Source organism: Leptinotarsa decemlineata, unplaced genomic scaffold (assembly GCF_025532065.1).
Source record: "Leptinotarsa decemlineata unplaced genomic scaffold, Ldec_3_MD MMD2_tig00026307_RagTag_RagTag, whole genome shotgun sequence".
Lineage (NCBI taxonomy): Eukaryota > Metazoa > Arthropoda > Insecta > Coleoptera > Chrysomelidae > Leptinotarsa > Leptinotarsa decemlineata.
Genome location: NW_027412681.1, coordinates 4,983,992 through 5,004,624, shown reverse-complemented (window position 1 = coordinate 5,004,624; position 20,633 = coordinate 4,983,992). Strand labels below are relative to the sequence as shown.

Genomic DNA, 20,633 nt, shown 5'->3' with positions numbered 1-20,633 from the left:
TATTTCAGAACTAGAAAATTGAATAATGAAATTTGAATGAGTTTTATGAGATGTCAAACTCACATCAAATGTTAGTGACGTCACGCCCATCGTTTTTTATTCGATTTTGAAAAACTACAAACAATAAATATGAAACCACTTTTCACCTGTGTGGTTATCCCAATATTAGTGGTCCATTCATACGCAACTCACATTATGTACATAAGAATATGATGTATACATCCAGCAAGGGAACTCTTCAAACTATACTCTGTACATCTAAACAAAAAAGTGCTCCATAACAGTCCCATGCTTAGTGCACGTGATCTTTCAGACAAGGCTACTTGTACAGAGTCGCACTAAGGAACGACTGATTTTTTTTTTATAATAAGCGGCTGGGTATAGGAAATTTTTTTAGGTGGAGTGTAGAGACCCAAATTAGCAGTTTCTTCAGCAGTATCAGTACTTGACATTTTAAAAATTTTAAACTTCAAAAACCCATTTATTAATAAGTACACACCACATGCGTTAAATCGTAACTGACCACTCTGACACTGTAACATGAATATCGCCAGCCGATTGCAGTTAAATCTGATTGGCCACCGTAAGGAGGCTTGTTTATTTTAACCAATAAATGCAAATGTGCGTGATGATCGTGCTTTGTTCACGCATCTATCATTGTTTGGGTTACTTTGTTTGTTGGATGGATATAGTTTAGTACAGTGTACAATCTTCACATGAACATCACTTTTTGAAATAGCTTCAATATTCTCCATAGAGTTCGCTGCTTGAACTTTCCTGCAGAGTTCCCTTAAAACTTAGGATTTGATTAAATTTTGATGAATGCCTTCTCACTCAATTAATATGGTTTGTGAATTAATATACAAGCTTTCTTTATAATCTGCGACAGCCTTCTCACTAATCTTTGGACGGGCACCAAAAATAATTCCATAATTTACATAGGAATTGAGTTAGTTGTCAAATTAAATTTCAAATTTTTATTTCACTAAGATTACATTTTTATATGTTCTAATCTCGACTGCAATTGTTTTCTTATCAGTTCTATCCTTTGTGGTTTTGATATTTAAATAGAGTGAATATCCAGAAAAAAAAGCATTCAGTTATAGATAGAATAAAAGATCAAAGATTTATAGCTGTTGAATTTTTAGCGGGGTGTAAGTGTGGCTTTTACACTGATTTTTACCACAAAAACTAGAGTAAGTGGTTTGTGATTTTTACGAGGGGAGTAGTTCAAACGTACCTTTTTGATATCATTTTTCAATGCAAATAAAGTAAATATCTAATAATATCTATATCAGAATATATAAATACGACTTGGTAGTGGAGGAATGGATGAATATGATTCCAATTCAAAAATTACCGCTGTTCCAAAACACGGTCTGAAAGTTAAGTTGAATCATGAATATCCCGAGAAGAGAAATCAGAATTTCATTCCACCATTGAGGGTTATTATTCATTTATTGCCGCTGTTATTGAGGTGAGTAGATTTATTTTTCTCGACAAATATATGCCTCATTGTTTAAAAAATAAAATTTTCCGATATTTTTAACTCATTAGGTCTTTTGATCAGCTCTTTTCCTAGGTACTTTTTCATAATTATGTTTGCAGATACTTATGGTATTATATAAAAACAAAATGGAAAGGAGGACATGTAGTAATGGATTTCATCGGTCAGAGGGACTCCAAACAAATATATGGTAAGCACTCTAATTTATTGAAAATGTAAGTGTTAATACTATAATTTCCTAAGAGAAATCAAAATCAGTTTGAAGACGTCGTTGAGGGAATGAACTGACCTAATAATTAACATTCATGTCTTCCAATATTCGTACCCTGTAGGATCTAGTAAATGAGAGAGAGAAATATTATTTATTGTCTGAAGAACAGAAATTCTTATTGACAAAGTGTATCTTATGCCAGCTGGAAAACAACTGCTTTTTGGCTAATACACGATGGACTTCGAATTGCAGATGCTTTTCGTTCTTATAGTGGCAGGTCTTCATAGAAATCAATCGAGTAGATCACCTACAGACTGGATATTATCCGAAAAGATCCAACCCAAACAGCAGTATGCTTGGTACTTGAGTAATTTAATCACAGATCTACTGCATACATGACACCTCCATCTGAAAGATTCGTTAACTACCATCAGCTCGATCTCGTTAACAAAGCCCCAAGCGTGTGCAAGATGACTTGTCAGATATAAGTCTCTGTTCATCGTGGTATTAGCTGGGAAAGTAGTTATTTCCCCTCTGGCATTCGTCAACTCCTACAGTGTAGAAACGTTGGTGGACATGAGATTTTTCAATTTTTTTTTTTTAATATTTTACTGATTCTGAAACTTTCATGAATAGTCAAAGACTACAAATTCACTCATCAGGAACACATAACCCCCTGGTCCTCATAATCATATTTCAGGTGTTCCGATTGGAGGAATTGGCAGTGGCACTGTAGGTAGAGGCTTTAAGGGAGAATTTTGCAGATTCCAAATGAGGCCTGGCCTCTACGAGTGGAATACTGTCGACGCCAATCAATTTATAGTCACCATCAAAGATGAGAATCAACAAACAATTTTGCATAGTTTATTGTCCACTTTCTCGTAAGTATTATATACATACCGTCGTTCAAATTGGACAAAAGTTTCCTATTTTGGGGAACTAGATTAATCTATTACTAGAATAATACATAGCAGAATTTTCTATTACAGTGGCTACAAAAAACAATGAGAAAAACTTGTGGTCCGTTTTTGAAAAAATAAAGTCAAAGATGAAATCTAATGAATTGAAATGTCTCATTGCAAATTGGTTTATATCAGATTAAAACAAATGTGAAGCGGTATTGAAAGCTCATTCGCCTTTTTTGTTATATCATTCAAAATGGAGGCAGTAGAGCCAAAAAATTGGAAAATTCTAGTTTTTGACGAATATTCTAAAAACAATCACTTATATTCTCGATTTCTGGTCCACAAAATAGCAAACTTTTGTCCAATTTGACAGACCTTGAAGGTCTTATCATTTATGAGATATCAATAGCGGTATCAACTAAAATAACAGCCTGTATAAGTGTTCATAAAGAAGGTCAGCTTATGATATAATTTATTTTATCATACAACAAAGGTAAACACGGTGATGATTCAAAAGTTCAGGGTCTACCTTTGGGATCTCTAGATAACATACAGTGTGACCCATTTAAAATGGAACCACCCCTGTAGAATGTGCATTTTTCAATCAATCTCAATTTTTTTTTATTGAAATATTAAGCATGGATAATATTCCCTTAAAATCATTCATTTGAGTGTAGGTTACGAGAAGTGAAAATTAAAATAAAAATTGAATAATTGAATAACAGAAAATTAAAGTTCATTTTCAAGTTACGCAGTAGTAGACCAAGTTCAGAATCTCATGTCATGGGATCTCCCAATTGCGCTTTTACCAAATCTTGATAGAATCTTGAAGTATTAATGGTCATACTTGTAAGCTTTTTGGAAGTTTCCCAATAATAAATAATAGTACTTTTGTAACAGCGCACCTGGAAAATCACATTTTATGAGATTCTGAACTTACTCTACCTTCTTCTATAGCTGATGAAAACAAAATGTATACAAACAAGTTTCAAAGTATTTATTCAACAATTAATTGCCATTAAGAAAAAACTGATACTAAAATAAACATTGATTTAAAACTAAACATTCAAATTTTTGTGGCTCCATTAAGTTCAATACATTTATCGTATCTCTTCCGAATATTGTTTACACTATTTCTTATTTGTTGAACTGTAATTTCGGCACAAGCTTGTCGTATCCTTTGCATGAGTTCAGCTCGATTCGTTGGTCTTGTTCTGTATACTTTTTGTGTCAGAATACCCCACAGAAAAAAGTCTAATATTGTTAGATCAGGCGAACTAGGTGGCAATTCAATTAAGTCACTACCTCGTCCTATCCAATGATTTGGAAACTGGTTATTTAGCCACTCTTTAACAATCCTCGAATTGTGCACGGAACAGCCGTCGAGCTGAAAATATAAATTTACTTGTTCCGCAAGAGGCATTTCATCTATTTCGTCCGATAATTGGTTATTTAGAAATTCCAAAAAATTTTGCCCGTTTATGTTTCCATCAAAAAAATATGGACCTATTATTCTATTTTGTACTATACCACACCATACGTTAACTTTTTCGGAATATTGACTTTTACAATTTATGATCCAGTGCGGATTTTCCGTAGCCCAATACCGAGCATTTTGCGATGAAACTACCCCATTGGTGCTGAAAGAAGCTTCATCACTAAACATTATGCAGTTTAAAAAATTTCTTGTATTCAGGTACTCGCCTTGTGCCCACAAACAAAATTCCATACGTTTCACTTCATCACCTGCCTTTAAAGAGTGAAGAAATTTAGGTTTAAATGCTCTCATTTTGTTTTGTTTAAGACATCGTCGAATAGTCTCTCTCGGTAACTTTAAATCCAAACTGGCGACTCGTAAACTTCTGTTTGGGTGGTTTCTAAAATAATCTAAAACAGCACCTTCGTTTAAATTTCTTCTTCGGTGATTATTTTTTAAAATATGTTTGCTGACTGCACCGGTTTCTTTAAATGTTTTGTTAATTTTACTGACGGTGCTTCTGTCAATGGGAAGTCGATTTGAATGTCTGTGATTAAATATCCTAGCTGCTTCTCTTTCACTATGATAATTGTCCCCAGAAATTCTCACAATTTCAATTCTTTCTTCTAATGATAATTGCAAAGCCATTATTAAATGCACGTAACTAACAACTATTATTTTATTTATGACTAACTGTCAAAATCACAGCCTACTGTTGATTTATTATAAAACCTTTGCATAATGAGTTCAGCTTCCTCAAATTATTGATATCTCCTCTAAAAGATTGTTATAGCTGAGTTATGAAGAATTTACAGGGAAAAATTTTTGTCCTGCTCTCTGTTTTATTATTGAATAAATGATTTCCATGCTTTAAATCAATTTGATTTTAGCGGCTATGCGGAAGGATGTACTAAGTACTGCATGACTTGAAAATGAATTTTTAATTTTCTGTTATTCTAGAATACACTTCTCGTAACCTACACTCAAATGAATGATTTTAAGGGAATATTATCCACAAATCCAGTGGCGTAGTCAGATTTTTATTACAAAACGCTTGCACCACAAATCTCTCACATTACCATATTTTCAGGAGTTATAACTGTAGAACGCATTGAGCTGTTGACTTCGGATTTTCACTGTACAAATTCACTGGTGTTCTACTTGGTGATGACAGTGTTGTCAGATCTCAAATATGTGCCTTGGAAATGAAACTAAAATTGTGAAAGTTAGTGTCAAGATACAGTTTTTCATGCTTAATATTTCAATAAAAAAATTGAGATTGATTGAAAAATGCACATTCTACAGGGGTGGTTCCATTTTAAATGGGTCACACTGTAGATTTCTCAATTGCGTATTAATATGCATTGATTAGTTTGAAGGTGATTGACAATGTTTCATGATGAATTTCACTAGTTCGGACTTCCATTGTCTACTATATAAAATGATTTGAAATCCCTGAAACAACTAAAAAAGAAGAATTGAAAATGAATAGCTGAAAATAACAATTATATTAACCAAAATAAACCTGAAATGAAATAATAGAAAAAGTGCAGGAATCTTCACAGAAAATTTTCTGTGAAGATTCCTGCACTGACGCCTGTTGGATATAATCCAACGCCGTTCGTGGTATTAGCCAGTGGAGTAGTTGTTTTCTTATAGGCATCAGTCCATTCAACCTACTGTGTAGGTATATCCGAGACGGGCTTGAACATTTAAAGTTCATTTTTTTTAGATTTGTTTACTGCCTATCTTCAAGCGTAACCCACTGACTAATAACAAAAATATTAGAAAAAAATTGTGCCAGAATAGTAAGCTGGATATCAAATGACTCATTAAGAATAACTTATTCTTCAACGCAGATAAAACAGAAATTATTCTTATTAACAATTAACAAAACAGTGTGGAGCGTATTTTTCATGGAAAACAATGTGTCCCTAACAAATAATGATCACCATGTAAGATTTTTGGGACAAGTTTTTCAACTAGGAAGTTTCTATTAATAATTAAGAGGTTTTATGGTTTTTAGAAAGACATCTTTGCCAGCCTGGAAAAGTACCATTGATGCAAGTAAATGTTACTATACTGGATTGTATCCAAGAGCTTGGACTGAATATGATTTATCAGAGTATGGGATTAAATTGATTTGTAGACAAATAAGTCCTGTGATACCACATGATTATGAAGTAAGTTTATAAATTTGTGCAGTTCTTGCTAACTCTCTTAAATATTTCTATTTTAGAATAGTTGTTTGCCTTGTGCTGTGTTTGTGTGGAATGTCGAAAACTTATCAAAAGAACAAAGAACTGTGACAGTTGCTTTCACATTCAAAAATGGTACTGGTAATAAAAAAGAAGACAAAAATTGTAAGTTTTCTGAATACTTGTTTTTTTTATGTTTTTAATTTTTTCTTCGTTCCTCTTGGACACATTTTCATTCATTTCTGTAGTTATAGAAACAACATCCTTCTCACTGTCTTTTGGATATAGTACTGATACTTTATTGTCTAAGAATAACTTCTTATTGACAAAGTGTCATAAGTAATCATTAAAGTAATGAAGGTACAAAATACAAGTAAGCATAAAAGTGGAAGTATAAAAATTATAAAATTAGTCGAGACGAATAAGATGAGATTAATGTGTATAAACAAATAAGTCGCAAAAAAGTAAAACAAGTCTAACAAAAGTAAAAACATGCGCCCGAGGCGCTCATCAGTCTACTATACAAAACTATAAGGTAAAATACAAGACAACAAAGACAAATCATCAGTTTTACATTTAAAGCGAATCGTTAAAAAACTCATCCAAAGTGTAGTATGCCTTATCAAACAGTAACTCTTTGACACTTTTCCTAATTTTTCTCTCTGAATTTAGATCTTTGATATTCTGGGGTAAATGATTGAAAATTTTTTTTGAGTTATAAATCAGGGAATTTTTAACTTGTGTAGTGTTGGGCTTAGGAAGATCCAAATTACCCATCTGTCTAGTCAGGTAACTAGGGTTTTTTATGGTGTTTCTATTTAACTTATGTTTTTTAAACATCAAACACACCGTCTCTAGTATAAATATGCAGGTAAGGGTCATTATTCTATGTGATTTGAATAGTGGACGACATGAATCTCTAAAGCCAGCCCTACAAACATACCGGACAGCTCTTTTTTGTAGCTTAAATATCATATTGAAAGATGCTTTGTCGGAATTGCCCCAGTAGCAGATCCCATATCTCAGGTGTGACTCTATAAATGCAAAATATGTTGATCTTGCCATGGTTGGGTCGAGTTCCTTGGATATGACTCTAAGTGCATAATAGCCTTTGGCAAGTTTGGTACATAAACTTGCGACATGTTCCTTGAACGTCAACCTACTATCAATAAATACCCCAAGGAATTTAGCCAAAGAGGATTCTTGTAGACATTTATCACCTATTGAAATTGGGTTTAACAAACATTTAAAGGTGAGAATGTGGGTTTTATTTACATTGAAGGACAACAGATTGGCGTCGCACCATTTCTTGACCTTGTGAATGTCATTTTCTATTATTGCATTCAAATGATGAGTGTCTTTATTATGCCAAAGAATGGTGGTATCATCTGCAAAAATTGTAAATCTACCCGCAATATCCAAGAGGGCAAGATCATTCACATAAAGCAGGAATAATAAGGGTCCTAAGACAGAGCCCTGTGGTACTCCACAATCCATCAAAGACTCATGAGAGGTTAGACCATCAGAGTAGACCACCTGTCTACGTTTATAGAGATAAGACTCGAACCATTTCAGAGCCACATCACGGAAACCATATCTCTCTAACTTTCCCAGTAATATTCTGTGATTCACACAGTCAAAAGCCTTCGACAAGTCGCAGAATACCACTGCCGCGGCTTCATTGTCATTAAGCTTAAGGTATAGATGCTCGAGTAGTTCAAATGTGGCATCAGAGGTGGATTTGTTACGTTGGAAACCAAATTGGGTCGTCGATATTATATTGTTTTTGTTCATGAATGATAGAATTCTTCTTTTAATAAGTCTTTCGATGACTTTGGAGAGAGCGGGTAGGAGAGAGATAGGTCTAAAGTTACTAGGGTCATTATGATTGCCCCCTTTATATATTGGAATAATAACAGCGTTTTTCAAGCAGTCTGGGAACATGCCTTTCTCAAAAGATATATTAATTGCCTCAGCTAGAGCATCCAATGCGCTTATTGGTAATTGTTCTAAAATTTTTATAGATATTTTATCCCAACCAGATGCTTTCTTGTTTTTTATTTCAGCAAATGCTTCTTTCAATTCCTGGCGGTCTGTGGGACTAAGGAAGAAGGTGTCGTGGACTGTTACATTTCTCATGTAGTTCATGGGGTCTTCCGTGACTGCTATGGTTTTAGATAGATTCAAGGCGACTGTACTATAATATTTATTCAGCTCATTACAAGACGGTATGCTGGTGTTGGTTGAAGCAGTATTTACTCCTCTTAGTTCATTAATTATTGCCCAGCTCTCCTTTTCTTTATTTCTAGATTCCGATAATCTGTTATTGAAATATCTTTTTTTAGCTTCAAGAATCATAGTCCTATATAAAGTTCTGTATTTACTAAAGTAAGAGAGAAACCAGTTATTTGACAAAACAAATTTTCTGATATAGGTACTTTGTTGGTTGGTAGCTGAATTTTCTTATCAAATTTTACAGGGATTTTACACATTCCTTTTGTGTTTCACCATTTACAATAATAATATTGTCGTTACCCTGAAATAGTTTATTGAAGCCAGAAATAAGTTTCAGATTATTTCTGAAAACTTTATTTCCAATATTAAATTTATGGCGAAAATCATGTTTTTTTTTTAGTTTTAAAATTTTGTAGACTCAAGGCTCTACTCGAACAGTTTGAGTAGAGCTTTGATGATGACAGTACGACCAGCACTGTCTTTTTCAACTAAAATTACTTTTTTATTCCTTTTCTGCCAGTCTTCTTTGGTAATATTAGATACTTCTTCTTTAATTAGCTCTATTACCTTCTTATCAAATTTTGGAAAATTATTTTTACGCCTGATGCTTTGTTTCAATTTTCCCCAAATCAACTCGATGGGATTGGCAATACAAAAATAGGGGGGAAGTCTCAGTATGGTGTGTCTATACTTTTCAGCAATACTCTCAAGGTCATACACTTTTTAAAATATTTTTGTCTGTAAAACTTCAAGTAGTTGGTTTTTGGTATAGCAATCTTCAAAATACAAATTGCTATCCATTAAAAAACTTTGTAATTCATCTTTCCTCAAATATGTTTTCGGTACTTTGATGAGCTGTCGCGAATGATAGGAGGCGTTGTCAAGAACTATTACACTATTCGCATCCAAATTTGGGATCAATGTCTTTTCAAACCATTCCTTGAAAATATTAGCTTCCATGTTCAAAGAATTCGGAACCCATCCTTTACTTCCTTCCGCAATGCATAATGATTAGTCGCGATCCTTTGTTTGCAGGCATGTTAGGCGTACACATTCCAGAACCATCAGTCCACCCTTTCGTGAGTGTCATACCAAGTTTCTTCCAAATAGAAAATTTGCCATTGTTCTAGTCTATATTTAGTCATCTATTCTAAGTATTTGTTACGCAATTCCACTATTCTGCTGCTTTCCATAACTGCTTGACGTTTGTTTATTATTTTAAATATAAATCCTAGTTTCCTTATCCAATTCTGAAGAGTTTTGTCACAGCAGCTCATGTTATGGCCGGAAGTATTCAATTTCTTCCTTATGATTTCAGTTGAAGCAATCTCATTGCTTTTGTAACAGTCTTATATTATTTTTTTCAATGATTTTATTAGATAAACATCTTAAGGTTTTGGTTATCCTGTATCACATCGCGTCTTGCGTTCACAAGGTTTGTTTTTGATTATTTTCCGTACACTTGAGAAAGGAATTTCGGTCAAATCTGATGTTGCTTGTAATAGTTTGTTTTCCTCGAAACCAAACTTGAGATGTAGATTTTTATATACATTGAAACATACTCTATGTGTTTCAATATTCAAATGGATCTGAATCTTATTCACTGGTATCTCTTTTTTCGCATTGTTCACCATCGCTATTGGAATCACTACACAGGAAAAAGTCTGCGTTGTTATCACAGTCGTTATTACTATTAGTACTTGTCCAAGGACGCCAGATTTTAAATAGATAACAAAAATTTAAAGTAATAATTACTATTCGTCACAGAACATGACTTCAAATTTAATATTATGACTCTTTAGCCAATAATAAAACTCAGTTAGTGAAAATTATCCAACACGAACCGCTAATTCTAAAGTCCACGTGGGTTAGTTTGAAGCCGGTTTATTTCTATGTATTGGTTTTTTTGGTCTTTGGGAGTGCCGCCAATTTTAAGACTGCACAATATCGTTTACTTCGACTATACCTATTATCACATTTTACCAAGACATACTTTCAGCCACCAGTAGTTCAAAATCGTTCACATACGAAAATACAGAGGGCGTCATTCTCCATCACACCATTGATAAAATGCACTGCTGTTACTCTCTTTCGGCGAGACCCGGAACAGACGTCTCAATATCAAAATGCTTATACTTCGATCCAAAATCAGATGGCTCTGAACCGTGGACCCAGTTGAATGAAAACGGCGAGTTTGACAAGCTTAAAAAATCATTTCACGAGCAGGTATTTGGTGAGATGGCTTGTGGTATCGCTGCTAAACTAACCGTATCTCCTAACGAATCGAAAGTGCTGGAGATGAACTTGGTGTGGGATATGCCTACAATCAATTTTCCGAATAAGTTGAAGAGTTATAACAGGTTTTATACGAAGCAGTTTGGAGTTGAGAACGCGGTGCTGAAGATTGTTGCTCACGCTTTTGATAATTATACTGCCTGGGAGCAGAGTATTTATGACTGGCAGAAGATTGTTCTGGATGACAGGTATGTTGAATCTATTGTTATAATAATAATCGAATGATGTTTCTTAGGTTATGAAATTTTTCGATTCAAGCATGTACTCATTGATATTATGTATACTAAGTTAAGGAGATTTCACATTTATGGTATTTTACATTTACACAATAATATAATTTTATAATTTCACAAATAAATACGCATATAGTTCATATAAATGTTTATTGAAAAAATATTGAGGGTTTCTTACTTCTAACGAGAAACACATTTCAGTAAATTGCCCGATTGGTACAAAGGCGCCTTGTTCAATGAAACGTATTTCATAAGCGATGGTGGAACACTTTGGTTGGCACCAGAAGAGGAAGAAATGAAAAACTTAACTGAAAATGACCCAAGGTGAGTTGTGTTTTCATCAAAATGTATATTTTCAATTCTCAAGCTACTTATTTTAGGCGAACTTATGGCCATTTCGCCTACTTAGAAGGCCAAGAATATATTATGTATAACTCTTATGATGTTCACTTCTATGCTTCTCATGCTTTGCACAAAAATTGGCCTCATCTTCAGAAATGTTTGAACTATGACCTGCGAGATTTTGTGTCTAAGGAAATTAACGCTGAGGTGACGATGCTTTATGACGGAAAAGTTGTGGAAAGGAAGCAGGCCAATTCGATACCGCATGATGCAGGAAGTCCTGGTATGACACAGTAAATTTATTATTGTTGCAATGATCCTTTGATGTTTCTTCAAGTTTTGATGTATGCTTAAATTATTTAATTATTTTATAGATCATATTTTTCTTCTGGTCTGTTCAAAAGATTCGTTTGTTACATTTTCAACAGGCATATATCAGTATATTGGCAGGAAAACTTTTGAAATTGTATAATTAGTCATTACTCGAACATACTTGGAATATTTTCAATACTCAATACACTCGAATGGGTCTGTGAGAGTCAAAAAGTTAATCAGAGGTTTTCTAGGCTATTGACAACAGTGACAGATAGTCTTTTTGCAGGAGAAGCACCTCTTACCCTCATCAACGCTTACAATATACACGATGTTAGTTTGTGGAGAGATCTTAACTCGAAATTCGTTTTACAAACTTACAGAGACGCATTTTCCACCACTTCTGGAAAGCCTGATAAAGATTACATAAAAGAAATGTATGGAACCTGTTACAGCATTATGCAGAAAGCTATAAAACATGATGTCGATGAAGATGGCCTGATTGAAAACGGCGGACAACCAGATCAAACTTTCGACTCGTGGGTTATGACTGGTGTAAGGTAGTGTAAACATCACTCATTTATTGTTAAACAAGTACAGTTTATTCGTCGAGGATACATCTATAAGTTGAGACTCTCAGCAATATCTATTTTCTTTCTTTGTATTAGCAAGAGGGAATCTCATCTGGTGTGCCACAGGGTTCTGTGTTGGGTCCAGTTCTGTTTTTGTTGTATATTAATGATTTGACTATGATAGATATATCTGGCAGCTTTACTCTATTCGCGGATGATACAAGAATATTGTGGAAGAAAAAAAACCCAGCAGAGCTACATAAAAAGATATCATCTGATTTAGAAAAGATGAAAAATTTGTATGATGCTAATTTATTATCCTTGAATATCTCCAAAACAAATATAATAACATTTAAATGTCTGCTAAATGAACTGTCAATAGACAATGATATCTTGGAAAACAAATTGAACACAAAATTTCTTGGTGTCTATATTGATAATAGGCTCAAATTCGATGAACACGTCAGACAACTTAAGAGTAAAATCTCCTCCGAATGTTATGCAGTGAGGATGGTTTCTAACGAGTTGGGTTTTCACACAGCTAAAACGGTTTACTATGCTTTAATTGAATCCCAAATAAGATATGGAATACCATTTTGGGGAACATGCAGTGCAACCCTTCTCTCATCTGTGTTGATATTACAGAAAGGGGCAGTAAGATGTCTCTGTAAAGTCAAACCTAGGGAATCATGCAGAAATTATTTTGCGGTCAATAAGATTTTAACCGTCGTTGCACTGTCCATTCTTGAAACTGTATGTTTGGTGCACAAACATAAAACGGAGTTTGACTTTGTTTCTTCTCCTTATGCTACTCGTAATAGCATATTTAATATTAGACTTCCTATACCTAACTCAACATTAATCAAGGATTCCATTTTTTATAATGGTGGATAATTATTCAGTCACTTACCAGAAGATATAAGGTCTGCAAATCTGACCAACGTACAATTCAAGAAAGCAGCAGTTATGAATTTGCAAGCTGATAGACCCTATTATAGCTTGCATGAATCATTTTGAACGTGTATTCCATTTTATATTTATTTTTATTGTATTTGTACCTGTTTTATTCAAACCTTCATTAATTGCCAGTTTTTATCTATACACCATTAGTTATTCTTATATTTATACCTACAAATCTTTGTCGATGGGATACAAAATCTTCTTATAATAAAGTATAGTTTAATTTGATTTTGATTTGATTTGCAGACAAATTACAAAAACCATCATAGAACCGATATTTCGCAAATACAATGTTTGCCAGGTGATATATCAAACAAACACACTAAATTCGTACTTCTACACTAAACTCACAAAACTTATACTTATATTCGGCACCAGATCCTTTTGAAATACCTGCTGAGTCAGCATAGTTGGACTGTTCAAAGAATAATTAATGTCAATATTCAAATTTCGCGAGCTACGTAAATCGATTAGCGATTTTTTTTGTGTTGGTACATGTGTAGATATTGGTGAGAGGCATGAAAGTAAAAAGTATTTTACATTTTCGGCTTTTTTATGCTATCGAAAAAAATTGATCAAAGAATTGACATAAAATTTTGTGTAAAAAATTGAATCAAGTGCTCAAAAACACTTGAAATATTAACAGTGGCATACGGTGATTGTACTCTGAGTCACAAAAATGTTTATAAGTGGTACAAGCTTCACACAGAAGGTCGAGAAAATGTGAATGACGACGCTGGACGCTTCAGCACATCAGCCACATAGTCGTACAGTCAATAAAAAGTATTATTTTGTATTTATTCCCCGCTTGCGAGAAGCAATACGAAGAAAACGTCCGGTATTGAGGAAAAACAATACATGGCTTTTGCATCATGATAATGCACCAGCTCACTCTTCATTGCTTGTTCGTAATTTGTTGGTCGAAAACAACACCGTAATCATGCCTGAGCCATCGTATTCGCCAGATTTGCCCCCCTGTGACTTTGTTCCCAAGATTTAAGAGACCCATGGACAGTGTTTTGCTACGATTGAGGAGAGAAAAATCGAATAGCTGAGGGGGACTACTCTGAAGAGGATAAAAAAGAAATTGATGAATAAATAAATAATTTTTGAGAAAAATGAAAATTCGTTTTTTATTTTTTGAACAGACAGCATATATCCAACTTTAATCTAGGTGTATTGCTTTCAGACGTATCATCATGTATTATATTTATTTTGTTAGATAAAAAGTAACTCAACAAAGTAATAATCTATTGATAAAATCATCATTATTTTTGAATTTTAGTGCGTATTGTGGTGGATTGTGGCTAGGAGCCCTCTATGCGATAATGGCAATGGCAGAACATTTGGGAAAAGTAGAAGATAAAAAATTATTCGAGGACATATTTGCGAAAGCTAAACCAGCCTTCGAAAAAAGACTGTGGAACGGGAAATATTACGATTTTGACGAGTCCAAAAATAGCGCCAAATCAATTATGGCCGACCAACTTTGCGGACATTGGTATTTGAAATGTTGTGGAGTCGAAAACTATGAAGTAAATGTTTGAAATTATTTTTTCTAGATTTGGATATTAGTTAAGAGAGAAAAACGTATGTGTTTCGAATTGAAATTTAAGAAACGGACGTTTTCAACATATCAGCTGTTCTGGAAATGTATTTAAATATTCAAAAAAATCATATAAGAGAAAATACTGCAAGTTGTTGATTATAATTACAAATATAATACATTGTCAATATCTCTATAATGTTTTGAAACGTAATTCAAGTACATTTATAGATAATAGAATATGCAATTTATAATCATTTCAAATTACTTGCATCATTTGATTTTTGATTAATCATTAGAAACTGTAGATTATGACTTACTCATATTCAGCACTTTATACAGACTTTTATAATCTATGGGTTAATTTTTCTGTGGATAATTTACCAAAAACCCCCCGAAATATTATACATTATAAAAACGTCCTTTTACCAATTATTGAAAATGAAAATTACAAAACCGAGTAAACCTTCTATTTAAATTAATCCGAATTTGTTGGAGATAGGTGGCTGAATTTGTGATTATAATTTTATCCTTATTTTATGATAGAGGAAAAACAAATTCACTATCTATATAATTTGAAAATAATCCAAGGATCTGCAACAAGTATTTATTGCAGACCATGACATACTTTTACACAAATTGCAGTTACGTGGTATACATGGCTCTGCTTTGAATTGGGTTGGATCTTACCTGACATAGTCAGCTGGTCTGTGTGAATGGAATGAATTCTGAAAGAAAATGTATATCAAGAGAGGAACCTCAGGGCTGTGTTTTGGGATCACTTTCTATTTTTGGTTTTTATAAATGATACTGCGAAATTTTGTTCAAAAGCTTCCATTACTGTTATTTTTGCAGACGATATTAACATCTTGGTATCTGCGAGAACTATGTCCAAAGTCATTGTCAAAGCTAATGAAGTAACTGATCAAATTTTTGAGTGGTGTTCTATGAATAGCCTCCTGCTAAATTATGTTAAATCTCAAATGCTCAACTTTGTTAATCAAAATACAACAATTGATAGAAGCTATTTGGATTCACTAAATGTTTGATTGATTGATATACAATGTATTCTGGTCTTCAGTTCTCTGCAATGTCTAATTATTTCAGATTTTTCCTAAGGAGAACATCAGTGCTGCTCTGTCAACTATATACAAAAACAATGTACAGTCCTTTTGTGGTGGAAACATGGGCGCTGTGAACGGCTTTATTAACGGAAGACCGGATGAATTGACATTGCAGAGCGTAGAAGTATGGACTGGAGTCACGTACGCTCTGGCTGCAACAATGATTCAAGAGGCAAGTTTTCAGACGGGTTTTTTTACCTTTTGTGAAATTGTATAGCTTGTTTCAGGGCATGACAGAGGAAGGCTTCAAAACGGCCGGAGGGATGTATCAATCGATGGTAGAACAATTCGGTATGGCTTTCGATACTCCAGAAGCCATATATGCCACCAAGCATTTCAGAGCTGTAGCGTACATGAGACCTCTCAGTATTTGGTCCATGCAGATAGCGTGGGAGGCGTATAAGAAGTACCTCAAACATTAAGTTTTCATTGTAAGGATTTAATTCAACAGTCATATTTATGCTAACAATACAATTAATATAAATAAACGTTAGAGATTTTTTTATGTTGGTTGAAATTTATCTGTTTGTGAAACGCTTCTCTTTCTATAGTTTTAGAGAACAATGAAATCGCCCTTATGAAAAAAGATTGAGGCAGAAAAATTATGAAAATTTTAACCTCAAACTTCATATTCAAAGTTCATATTCGTATCTTCTAAATTATAAAGGTCATTGTTATTGAGATTATACCCTCAGTTTCATTTCACCGCTGATAATTATCTTCATCTGTCCTGATCTAGGTATAGGGTCTTGCTCCCCACCACCTTTTTTTCTCTATTTTCAACCGTTCTCTAAAGACAGCAACTGCATTTCTTCAAAACATTTCACAACGCCACACTACTTGATTTTTGACAAATCGCAGTGGCTTTGCTATTTTTTGAACTGTATTGGGATTTTTCTCAAGCCAATTGCGGTTATTGCGGAACATTTTTGCCAAAATAATGATAATACAAATAACAAATTCATTAATTTTGACCTAAAGTTATTTCTAGCACTTGACCTAGTTTGTATTGCACACAAAGCAAATTTCACTTGTTCTGGTTCAGAATCAATTAAAATTAATATAAATATAAACAATGAATAGAAATACAGACACAAAAAACAAATTGGAGTTTATTTAGAGAGAATAATTCAATTTTTATTAATTAACACACTTTTATTAGCTTCACCTTTATATTTGTTTGTAACTCTCAAGCTCGGGATCTGTATTTGACAGAATTATCGACAAATTGATGGATGTAGCCGTTACTACGTGATAGAAGATCATAATGAAAAGAGAAATGAAAATTTCTATGTTTTTTACCACTTTTAATTGTAAAAAACGTTACCGCAGTTTCGTCCTATATGGACATTCTCAAACTAATACAATAAACTAACAAAGATTCATTACTTTCGCCGATATATACCATTCAGGTACTTGATTGAGTACCTGAATTTACAGTTCACAATGCGGATGTGCCAATTTAAAAACCAGAGAGTAAATTAAATTGATTTGATCATTCAACAGGTTGCACCCGCAATGTTTATGCTTGTAAATTTCCAAGGATTCTAAATAATTGAGTTTGCAACCCTTCCTTGCATAGTGCAGAATTTCAGAGGTACTACACGACAGCTGAACCAATTTATGACATTCATGAACAATCTCAACAGCAACATTCAGTTCACACTCGAAACAGAGATAGAGAAACAGATAAATTTCTTAGACCTGACCATTACACACAATCAGAATAAATTCGAGTTCAATGTTTTCAGAAAACCTAGCTATACAGACATCACCATCCCAAGCGATTCTTTCCATCCAGACAGTCTTAAATTAGCAGCCTACAACTCAATGTTGTACAGAGCATTCTCACTGCCTTTGTCTGCAGACAATCTAGCTAGGGAAATTGATACAATTACACAGATAGGTCATAATAATGGTTTTAACGCAGATACTATCCAGAAGTTAGTCAGGAAACAAAGCTGGAAATTCACCTAGAGATTAATATATCCTCAGGTCAAACAACCAGAAATCAAGAAATGGGTAACGCTAACATATTTTGGAAAAAGAACAGAAATAATCGCAGGTTTCTTCAGAAAAAACAATGTGGGAGTTTATAAGCTTAAGTGTCCGGAGTGTGATAGTGTTTATGTGGGACAATGCGGACGAAATTTCCAAAAATGGTATGCTGAACATGAAAGGTCCTTCAGACTAGGAAAAAATGATTTGACCATTCCTTGGCATGCAACCACAAGTTTCCGAATCTAAACAATACGGAAATTCTGCACTATGCAAGGAAGGGTTGCAAACTCAATTATTTAGAATACTTGGAAATTTACAAGCATAAACATTGCGGATGCAACCTGTTGAATGATCAAATCGATTTAATTCACTCTCTGGTTATCAAATTGGCACATCCGCATTGTGAACTGTAAATTCAGGTACTCAATCAACTACCTGAATGGTATATATTGAATGTAATGAATCATTGTTAGTTTATTGTATTAGTTTGAGAATGTCCATATAGGACGAAACTGCAGTAACGTTAGTTACATTCGAAAGTGGTAAAAAAACATAGAAATTTTCATTTCTCTTTTCAGAATTATCGACATTATTGCTTGATCTGTTCTCGGGTAGATGGCGCTAACGTAACCTCCTTGATATAATTCGAGCTCACTTTACATGTATTTCTTCATTTGAAAAAAGTATTTTCATTATTAACACGCGCGCCTGCTGGCTTATCTGTAACCCACCTTTGCGCGCCTGCTGCCTTAAGCTTGGTAGCTGATTTTCAGCCTCCCTCTCCGGAAATGGAAAATATCAATGATCATTTTTCTAAACAATAAACGGCTGATTGATCCCAAAGTTTAGATAAAATAAATATAGTTTAAAAAGACTAAAAAACACACTTTAATAGCGAAACTAAAAAATAAAAAAAAATAGTTTAAAAAACTAAAAAACACACTTTTGAAGAACATCGAACTAAAAAGTTGAAAATATTTTTTTAAATAAGCTGAAAACAATAACGAACGAAAAATACTAGTCTTATTGTGAAAAAAGCGTGGGCGCTTAGTGCCATATTATTTGTATATGAAGCGCCCATCGCTTTTTTCACAGTAAAACTAGTATTTTTCGTTCGTTATTGTTTTAAGCTTATTTGAAAAAATAATAATAACAATACAAGTTCATACAGTTCATAATTTTGGAAGTTGTCTGAAAATGACATGGAAAAATTGATCGAGTCTAAAGCAAATTCAAATCCAAGATAGAGTGGATGTAAACATTGACATGCCCTACCCACGTGATATCGAAAATCCCAAGAATTGGCCAGGGTCGTATTCAGAAACAACATCTTGTTGATCGCAAATGCTATATCATACTTGAGAAAACTTTTTTATAATAACGAGTGAAATGCACAAGTTTTGCAGTTTAACGGGAAAAATGCAGATAATATGTGTAATATAAAAAGATTTTCATTGGATTTTTCACAGCGCACTCAAGCATTATATGAAAAGAGACGTAATTATTTCTTTATTGATAATTTTTATTTTATGTAAAATCGAAAGGAATATTAATCAAAATTATTCAACTGGATGAATTTGTCTCTTCATCAGTAGTGTCATCCTCACCAATCTGAATTATCAATAGCTCGATTTGTGTCTCTATTATGTTATCAAGCTTCCACATCTTTGTCTCGACTTCCGATATAACATGCCGAACACACTTCTCCCATTTCTCCGCTGTGACTCTTTTCAAAGCCTCATCAAAAAGTACTCTGAGATCTGCAAATTTGAACGTGGTGTTATGCTGAGCTACAAAATTCTTCACATCCACCCATATTAACTCGATGGGATTGAGATCGCAGTGGTATGGAGGCAGGCAAAGGACAATTTTGTTTCGGCCTGCTGCCATCTCATCGACTATATACTTTTGGTATTCAAGCTTGCGCTTCTTGACAATTTTTAGTAGCTGTACTCTTAGCATTGAGTCTTCAAAGCTTATATTCTTTGATCGCAACCAATTTTGGATTTCAACCTTCTTTGAAGACGTTGTCGGAATCTTCTCTAACCGCCGCGAATGATAAGGTGCATTGTCCATTACAATCACAGCATTATCCTCCAGATGGGGTAGAACTTTGGAAAACCACTGTTCGAAAGATTCACCGTTCATTTCTTCGTGATAATCTCCAGTTTTCTTCGACTCGAAACACTACAGCCCTTCAGCAACAAACCCATTCTCATTGCCGATGTGACAAATAATAAGCCGTTTTCCTTTACCTGAAATTATGAAGATGTATGTAAGTAAATAAAACAAATACGAGGGTAACTTTTTATATATCGAGATTGAGGCAGGTCTTATTATAAATATAAGTTTACCTGATGGATTTGTTAATCCGGATAGTCCATATAGAAAGGCCCTCCTAGATGAGGTCACAGTTTCATCGACCCATACTTTAGGGGTAGTATGACCAGCATTAACCCAGGTTTCATCCATATAATAAATTGTTCTCTGTTGTTCCCTATAATATTTAATTTTGGTCAAATACTCTCTCCTCCATAACACAATTTCCTCTCTATCCAATAATAAACTATTGCGCCCTCGTGTTTTCCATACAAAATTCAAATGTTTCAATACTTCATAGAATGTTGACCGCTTAAAACTTGGCAATAAAACATCTTCATTTATTTCTGTGAGTACTCATGCACTTTCCTTCTGATTGCATGTTTATCAGCATCA

General features: G+C 33.8%; 1 protein-coding gene across 1 annotated transcript; it reads left to right on the top strand.

Annotated features, from left to right (window-relative positions):
- Positions 1 to 1,017: 1,017 nt before the first annotated feature.
- Positions 1,018 to 16,422, top strand: LOC111513357 (non-lysosomal glucosylceramidase). The gene is made up of 12 exons (XM_074180952.1): positions 1,018 to 1,477; positions 1,609 to 1,697; positions 2,419 to 2,599; positions 6,127 to 6,283; positions 6,340 to 6,463; positions 10,533 to 11,016; positions 11,263 to 11,385; positions 11,442 to 11,686; positions 12,005 to 12,275; positions 14,533 to 14,782; positions 15,901 to 16,089; positions 16,145 to 16,422. The coding sequence occupies exons 1-12, from the start codon at positions 1,329 to 1,331 to the stop codon at positions 16,337 to 16,339; spliced, it is 2,457 nt and encodes an 818-aa protein (XP_074037053.1). The 5' UTR covers positions 1,018 to 1,328; the 3' UTR covers positions 16,340 to 16,422.
- Positions 16,423 to 20,633: the final 4,211 nt, after the last annotated feature.